Source organism: Sparus aurata, chromosome 4 (assembly GCF_900880675.1).
Source record: "Sparus aurata chromosome 4, fSpaAur1.1, whole genome shotgun sequence".
In the NCBI taxonomy this organism is placed as follows: Eukaryota; Metazoa; Chordata; class Actinopteri; order Spariformes; family Sparidae; genus Sparus; species Sparus aurata.
In genome coordinates, this window is record NC_044190.1 from 21550961 (window position 1) to 21559162 (window position 8202).

Genomic DNA, 8202 nt, shown 5'->3' on the forward strand with positions numbered 1-8202 from the left:
TAGGGTTGTAAAGGGTTGCCAAAAGTCATAGTTGAGTAAAAGTAAAGATATTGTGTCAAAATATTACCTTGGTAAAAGTGAAAGTCCCTCATATGAATAGAACTTGAGTCAGTCTTTTAAAGTATCTGATATTAAATGTACTTCAGTATCAAATGTAATTTATGGCAGATTATCAGACTGGCAATTTATAGGATCCCATTTTCTGCATTTTTCTGTTTCTTGTGATCAGTAGTTTAATTCAAATGCAGTATTTAAAAAAAAGCTAATTTGGCTCCCATGCAGCTTGCAATCTGCAACTAGTAACTAGAGTTATCACATCAGTATAATGGAGTAGAAAGTACAATGTACCTCAAAATTGTGCAACTGCAAGTACAGTACTGTGTTTCAGCGCTGACAAAAATTCATAATCTATACGTCAGAGGTGTAGAGTTGCAATACAGTAATTTCTGCATCTATGAAATGTAGAGCATTGAATTGTAGTAGTAGATTACATGCAACTGACAGTACTTTTTTTGTTTCAGTTTTGTTTTGAGGTATCCAAATAGTATATAGAGTCTTGGACACAGCAATAGAGAAATCAGACCTGAAACCATGTTTTTTTTAAGGGCTTTAATAAATCAATGATGACCGGTGTGCATTGAACTGGAGATATTGTGTAAGTTTGTGATTTGTTAATGTTGGTCTTACCCTTCTCCCTCTCTGCTTCTCATTCATGCACACACTTACACATTAACTATAACTCAACCGTTCCAGTTCCCATAGTATGGATGACTTTGTTAAAAAGTCATCAGCGGTGAATTCTACACCTGTGTCTCCGATGCTCTGCCGCAAAGCAAAAGAAAAGAAAAACACAAACTTGAAAACTTGACCTATTCGGTCAGTACCTCATGAATTGCCTCATAATATGGCCTTTGGATTTAGTTCACGTTTTCTTTTTCCCTTTTGCTTCTCAGAGGCATCAGTTGGGGATAGCTCAAGCCTGCAGGCTAGTCTTCACACAGGGAAAAAAGAAGCTGGAACACAGTCCGAGCTTTGTGCAGGGGCCTGCATATAGAGCACATAGTGTTAGGGTAACCAGGCAGTGCAGCTGGCCTTTCACAACTATGCAACTTTAAGGCAGTGTTTAAATCAAGATGCAAAAGACAAGGAGCCTGTTCTCCCATACTAACACATACATAAAAGAGACAGTGAGGCAAATTGAAACCGGCAAATGTGGAACTGATGAGCCTCCAATAAAGGACTCCTGTACTGACTGTATTAATGTCATTTTGGCAAGAATAAATAGCTTCAGTAGCAGATTTCTTTGAGTTTAACACTGTTAACATGTCATTATGAAGTTCCTACCATGACTGCTACTTAATTTTCCACTCTGCTTCATTTGAAGGGTCTTCCTGTTTTCTTTTACTGTGCTACTCCGGATGTCTTTTGTTCATTGAAGGTTGGCAGGTCATGTTACCAAACTGTCTTTTTTTTTTTTTTTTTAGAAGTGCAGCTCTATAAATAATGTTGTCATGAAGGTATAATCTATTACAGTTTTGAAAGTAAAACCTTTTAGAAGCTTGCATTAGTACAGGTCTTGCTCTTGTTGTCAGATAAAGATGGCATATACTGTATTTAGAGGGTAACACCATGCTTTTATGTAAAGTTTAGCTGAAACTAAGTGGTGTCGTAATTGTTAAAAAGAATGACTTTAGAGCACCATGTTCTGTCCTTTCAGGTATCATCTCTCAGTAGAACTGATGCTGTTATTTTTACCATAAGATTTTTTCCAAACCAGCAACTCTTGGCAGAAACCCATGTGCAAACAGAGTAAGTCATTTTGACAAAACTGTTCAGCAAGGAAGATGAAAACATGCCAGTGAGTACATCCTCCCGGCCCCCAAACCCTCTCCACAGCATTCCTTTCATAAATGCGTGGTGCCAGAGTATTTTTTTTAAGAAACTGGAGAGAGCTGGTATGTGGATGGGCCCATTATGGAGCTCCTTCTCTGGGAGGTTACCGTTATCACTATCAGATCTCCTATTATGCTCTGACCCATGGTCCAGTAGTCATGAGTTATACTGTTGTATGACCATACTCTACTCCACCTCACACACATGCACACGCACAGATATCACACATTTCATTTTACTCCCTCTTGTTAATGTATGTACGTTAGCACCTGTATGACAAAGACCTTCTAATCTCTGACATTGGTGTGAGGAGCAGGCGTGGCAGCATTCTAGAAGAAGGCATCAGGTAGGTGTCAAAACATGTTTACCTCTAACAATTACCATCCAACCATACTGATAAAATGGTTCAGTAATTTCTCGACTAATTTCTATCTGTGAAATAGTCTGAAAACGTCTTTAACCAGAAGAGAGAGGAATTCTCATTTTGACATCTTCTTTTGCCTCTGTGCAGCATCATAGCACTTGCTTTCATCCGAGAACACCCCTCCCCCTCCCCCCTTCCTTTTCTCTGCCTCCTGCAAGCATTCCTGCCCCTCCCCCCTTTAGCTCCCCTTTGCCGGTATGGATCTGTGAAATGTTGGCAGGGTGTGCTGCTATGGCATGAAGCCTCAGCAACAGCCATGGTGATGTGAGAGAGAACGAGGCGACGAAGACCATCATTGAAACCCCAGAAAACTGGACTGATTTGTCTGGGTAAAGTGAAATCCTTTTTTGTTTGCCCAATCTTGACATGCTGTCTGCAAAGAATGGGCAGCCATGTTCCACCAACCAAAATATTTGTAATGTGGCCAACGACCTTAGGGACATTGCTCTTCGTAGATACGAATAATCAGTCAGACTCTAAGCCACAGGAGCTGATATGGGCTGTAGTGGCAGTGGAAGTCAACAAGTGGTTTGATATTAACAGAGCTGAGATGTTCCGCAAATAACATTGGTCTGCTTCTCTCACAACTAGAGTGACAAAATCTCATTCTTGGATTTCATGGTTTGAAGTGAGCTAATATTTCCTGATTCGTCTGATCCCCCTCGCTTTGAGTGAAGTACAGTCAACCCCAACTAGTGGCCCAGTGCCTCCAACAATTGTGATGCTGAGAGAATGTGTGTAAAGAAAAGAAGATCACTGTAGGCTATAACAATCTCTTTTTATTCTCTATTCCGAACAATCAATTTAAAATGAACAGTCTTTACAGGTACCATTATTATAAAAGGCCAAAACATTTATGCCAGGTCTCTGCATATAGTAATAGAAAGGATATACGACATTCTAAATCAGATAACATACTAGTAATGGATGCTGTTCCAAGAAAACCGCTTTGTAATATTCATCTGGCTCACACACAATGACAGATTAATTTGTTTCATTCGTTAATATCACAGTTACTGTCCAGAACTGTTTTTGCTTTGCTGTCCAGGTTCACTGTTCGTCTGCACTCACCTCCAAACTCCAAACTCAAGTCTCCTCTCTGCACTTCCATCTATCTCTCTCTCTCTCTCTTTCTCTCTCTGGTTGCCTTTCTTTCTATCCTCAAGTGGTTGCATTTCATTTTTGGTTACGCAAAAGAAAAACATCCTTTTGCCTGAGTTACCACTGTAGACATTGCGGTGGTTACAGCATTCCAGAAAGCCTAGCTGTTTTTGTGATACCTTGATGGCCTTCTCGCAGTGGAGGATTCAACGGAATTCACATTGATTTGAAAGGTCGCTTCTTTTCAGACTGCCTGGGTGACCTCAGTGCCGAGTTCGCCCGCCATGTCAGAGACTCCATCGGGAACTTCCTGGACATCTCCACCTAGGCTCACATCCTTTTTCAGTTCAAAGTCACTCTTCTCCTTGATAGGCGTCTCCTCTGGCTTTTCATCGCCATTAACACATTCCTCTGTATGTGTGACAGCGGAATCTGTGCACTCTCCATTCACAGCTGGGGGTGCATCCTCCACATCCTCTGTAACAGAGGGACTCTCTACATTTCCATTTTCCATTTGACATTCTGGTTCGGGCTCCTGGGAAGGCACCTCTTCCACAGATGCTTCGGCTACCACTTCGGACTCCGCACTAATCTCGTTAGCAGACACAGACTCTGAGACAACAATCTCAGGGACAGGTTCTTCTGCTTCTGGCTCAGCTGCCGCCTCGGCGCTGGAGGCATCAGTTGCAACAGATTCCTGATCATTGGGGACCTCCTCTGCCTTAATCTCCAAGACCTCAGGTATTTCTGCTTCCACGGTCTCGGGTTCAGACGTGGCTACAACTGGTTCTAGCTCAACTTCATCAACTTTTTCCTCTGCTGGGGATTCTACTGCATCAACCTTCTGTTCAGGTTCTGGCTCTAGCACTTGTTCTGGCTCTGGCTCTGGGACTTGCTCTGGTACAGGTTCTGGCTCTGGTTCTGGGACTTGCTCAAGCACTGGCTCGGCCACTGGCTCAGGTTCAGGGACAGCAGTGGGCAGCACTGTCTCCTCCACAGCAGCGGCTGGCTCAATAACAGTCTCTACGATGGGCTCTGGCTCAGCGGCCTTGGGTGCTTCTTCCATGCTGATAGGAACAACCTCTGGCTCTGGCAAAGATTCTACAATTGCAGCAGGTTCTTCTAAAGCAACTTCTTCAGGTACAGCTACAGGCTCAGGTTCAGGCACAGGTTCTTCTGCTGCTGCTGCTGCTGGAACATCTGGTTCCTCTACTGGAGTTTTTTCCTCTACAACTGGGGCTGGCTCCTCTGGTGCTGGGGCTGGCTCCTCTGGTGCTGGGGCTGGCTCCTCTGGTGCTGGAGCAGGCTCCTCTGGTGCTGGAGCAGGTTCTTCTACTTCTACAACTGGTACCTCTACTGGAGCTGCCTCTACTGCTGCTGCAACTGCAACTGCTGCTTCTACTACTGGAGCTGCAGGTTCCTCTGTTGTTGCAGCTGGTTCCACTGCCACTGGAACAGCCTCCTCTTTTGCAGCAGGAGCTGTCTCTACTGGAGCTGCCTCCTGCGCTGCAACTGGTTCCTCAGGAGGTGCAGTTTTGGGCTCTTCTGGAGCTTTAACAGCTTCAGTTACTGCTTCCACATTGTTTGCCTCAGCTGTCACCTCAGCATTCGTGGGTGGGGCTGCAGCCCCCACTTTAGCAGACTCCTCTGCACCTGCAGCTGCAGTCTCATCGTTGGCCTGTTTGGGGTCGCTCACATCATATCCCTTCTTCTTCTTGCTCAGTTTTCCTCCCATAGTGTCTCCTAGGAACAAATGCATAAAGGTTGTCTTTTAATATTAAAGATTAAACATTGTCCAACTTGGCCTGTCTCTTTAATCGTGAATGTTTAAAACAACTACTTTGTCCAGAAATGTACTATGTATATATAGTATACCTTGGAGACATAGACAAACATTCATCTCTACAGTAGATTTGTATGGGGACCCATAAACCCATAAACCTTGCAAACTTACTTAAAAGCCACAGCCGGCTGAGTTCAAACTGAGGATGTTCTTGTCATGAGGTAACAGTACTAACCACTGAACCGCCACCCAAGCATAGAGGTGATACTGTTAATATACACATGTGCATGTTTACCTAATTTTTAAGTCTCGCACCCAACTCGTCAAATACTGACACTTTGGGCTGGGGGCCGGCCTGATCTACCAATCCAGAAAGTCAGTTGACAACCAGGAGAACCCATGTTTCAGTATTAGACAAATTGGTCCTTGGAAATTTAAACATCACATGTGAACATTAAGAATACGTTTTGTCAAACTTTCGAAAATGCAGTGTGGCTTTGACTTGGTTCCTTCAAATGTAAAGCAGTGTCCAGTGAGAAAGGATAAAAGGAAAGAAGTCTATTGTCTAGATGTGAACTAGAGGTTCAATTAGGAAGCTGCTCTCTGCCAAACACAGTTTGGCTAGAAAACAAATGTAAATGCATGGGAACCTTACTGAGATCGGACAACGCCACAGACTCTCTATGCGGTCAGGAATGTTCGGTAAGGCTCAGTGCCAAATTAGCCCACAACTCTGAGTTGCAGATCTATGATGTAGATGTGCAACTATTCTTCTCTTGGCATGACAAGCAACAAACTGCACTGTGGTGTGTCTCACAAAGAAAATTCAACCCTCACCCTGCAATATTCACATACCGGATATACATTACAAAACTGGATTTTCACATCAGTGTTAAACCAGAATAATCCAATAGAAACATTCTGTGACTGGATCAAAGATCTGCGACAGGCACGTCTTTGTGTTTATGTCACAATAATGTATGGGCCGCAGGGGAAGAGTTTGTGATTGCAACACAATGCGACTTCCTTCAGTGACAGAACAGAGAACTGGAAGTTCAACTTTATCTTACTGACTGGGTTTCAGCTGACTGTGGACAAATCAACCTGTTTGAGCCTCAGAACACTATGGTTTCGCAGAATCGAGGTTATTTGGCCTGCATTCATTTTAAACACTATAATCTGACACATTGATTAGCCAGCTGACAGACGCTTTCAAACAGTAGCTGGAAAAAAATATACAACACTGGTTGTTTTCTCTATAATGTCCAAAAGACCACCAGCAGGACTTTTACCCAGGACAGCATGCAGGTACGAGCAATACGGGAACTGTCCACAGTGCTACAACAGATCAATCAAGACAGGATGCAGCACAAACCACTACAGGCTGCGCATCCATTAAACCAGTTTATAGTAAGGAGCAGCCTGGTGGTGAGAAGAAGTAATTATATCTGCTTTTACAGTAAAGCCATCCTATTTCTGCTTTTGAATTCACTTATAGCCAATTATGCATTTTAATGTGGTTGCTGTCTTCGCTAAATCCATGTCACCGGCCTGCAAGTCAGACAAAGCACGTTCCTCTTTTAAGGAGCCAACCTGACATCTTGACATCAAATCGTTGTGGATTTTCTCGTTTTTTTCAAGCCAAATTCTGAGCAAATACGAGAATGAAATGTAGCTACAGGAGACCGGCTTTGAGGCTTTTCAAAAACACAAGATTGCGAATATGGAGGGGAAAGGTTGGGCAGCATGTGCCGGCCGGTAACAAAGGATGGGAATTCATCACCAGCAGCTGCTCACTGACAGAAGTAACGGGTTGGGCTAAACTGGCAGGAAAAAAAAAAAAAAAAGCACTGATGTTTATCTGCACCATAGTGTGGGGTATACACATAGGCTGTTGTACAGGGGGATCACAGCAAACACCGGCCACCAATCCTTGACTGATAAAAAGCTGCAGAGGGGTCTCCATCCCCCATATTACAACCCACCCACCGACCGCTGCCTCTCTCTCTCTCTCTCTCTCTCTCTCTCTCTCTCTCTCTCTCTCAGCTGCTCTCCCTGCTCTTTTATTGTTCATGTGAAAATGTCGTACTCACACCAGCAAGAGGAAAAACAACGACATTCAACACCACGACGTTTTGATACCTATCAAGTGTTGCAACTTCATAACTTAGTTGCGTGTGCGCTTTTTTTTTCTTTATCCAGCCAGGAAGCTCTTTAATCGCCTGGCCTACTTAGAAGAAAAGAAAGAGAGAAAGAAAGAAAGAAAGAAGCCCACAGCGCTGCTTCCTGAGAGGAGGCACTAAATCAAATTCGATCACTGAGAATGGGAAAAGAAAAAAGGGGAAAAAAAAGAGAAAAGAAAAAAAAAGACATGCCAGCCTTGCAATGTAAGAATTTGCATAATAGGAGAAAAGAGAGTGAACAATGGGGAAGCTGCTGCTCCTAAGCATCTTTCTGTTTCTTTCCCTTTGATTTTCTCTCTTTAAACCAACCAAATAAAACACATCTGATTATTATTATTATTGTTCTTTTTCATCACAACGCTCTGATGAGACCCACCTGTGTTTCCAGAGAGTGATCACTCGTGCCTCTCGTCCAAAGCTCCCGGCTGGATGTGATAATGGAGGTAACCCCTTCCTCTTTGGAGTGACAGCTGCAGATTCCGCCCCTGCTCTCCGAGGTGCAGTGTGGGACTGTGGTGTAAGTGAGGAGTGCCCCTCGCAGTTTTCTAGACATCTGTCGCTATCACAATCCAGCCTACCCCACCGGAGCTCCGTCTGCAATCTATACCCTCCCCATCTTTAACCCCTCCTCCCCCTGCACACACCCACTCCGCTGCACATTTTCTCCCTGCGGGCTGAAGGTGAGTATTAGCGGACTGTGAAAAAAAACAAACAAAAAAAACGTCTCCTCCACAGAAAACTATTTGATTTTTTTTTTCCTTTTTTATTCTTTCTTATGTTTGTTGTGGTCAAGAAAATACATGAGTGTGAAAAATCCT

The 8202-nt window shown here is 43.5% G+C and overlaps 1 protein-coding gene across 1 annotated transcript; it reads right to left on the minus strand.

Moving 5' to 3' along the window:
- Positions 1 to 3076: 3076 nt before the first annotated feature.
- On the minus strand, positions 3077 to 7984 carry LOC115579857 (uncharacterized protein KIAA0754). The gene is made up of 2 exons (XM_030413554.1): positions 7761 to 7984; positions 3077 to 5161 (listed from the first exon to the last, which is right to left on the minus strand). Exon 2 carries the CDS (start codon positions 5151 to 5153, stop codon positions 3663 to 3665), a length of 1491 nt encoding a protein of 496 aa, XP_030269414.1. The 5' UTR covers positions 5154 to 5161; positions 7761 to 7984; the 3' UTR covers positions 3077 to 3662.
- Positions 7985 to 8202: the final 218 nt, after the last annotated feature.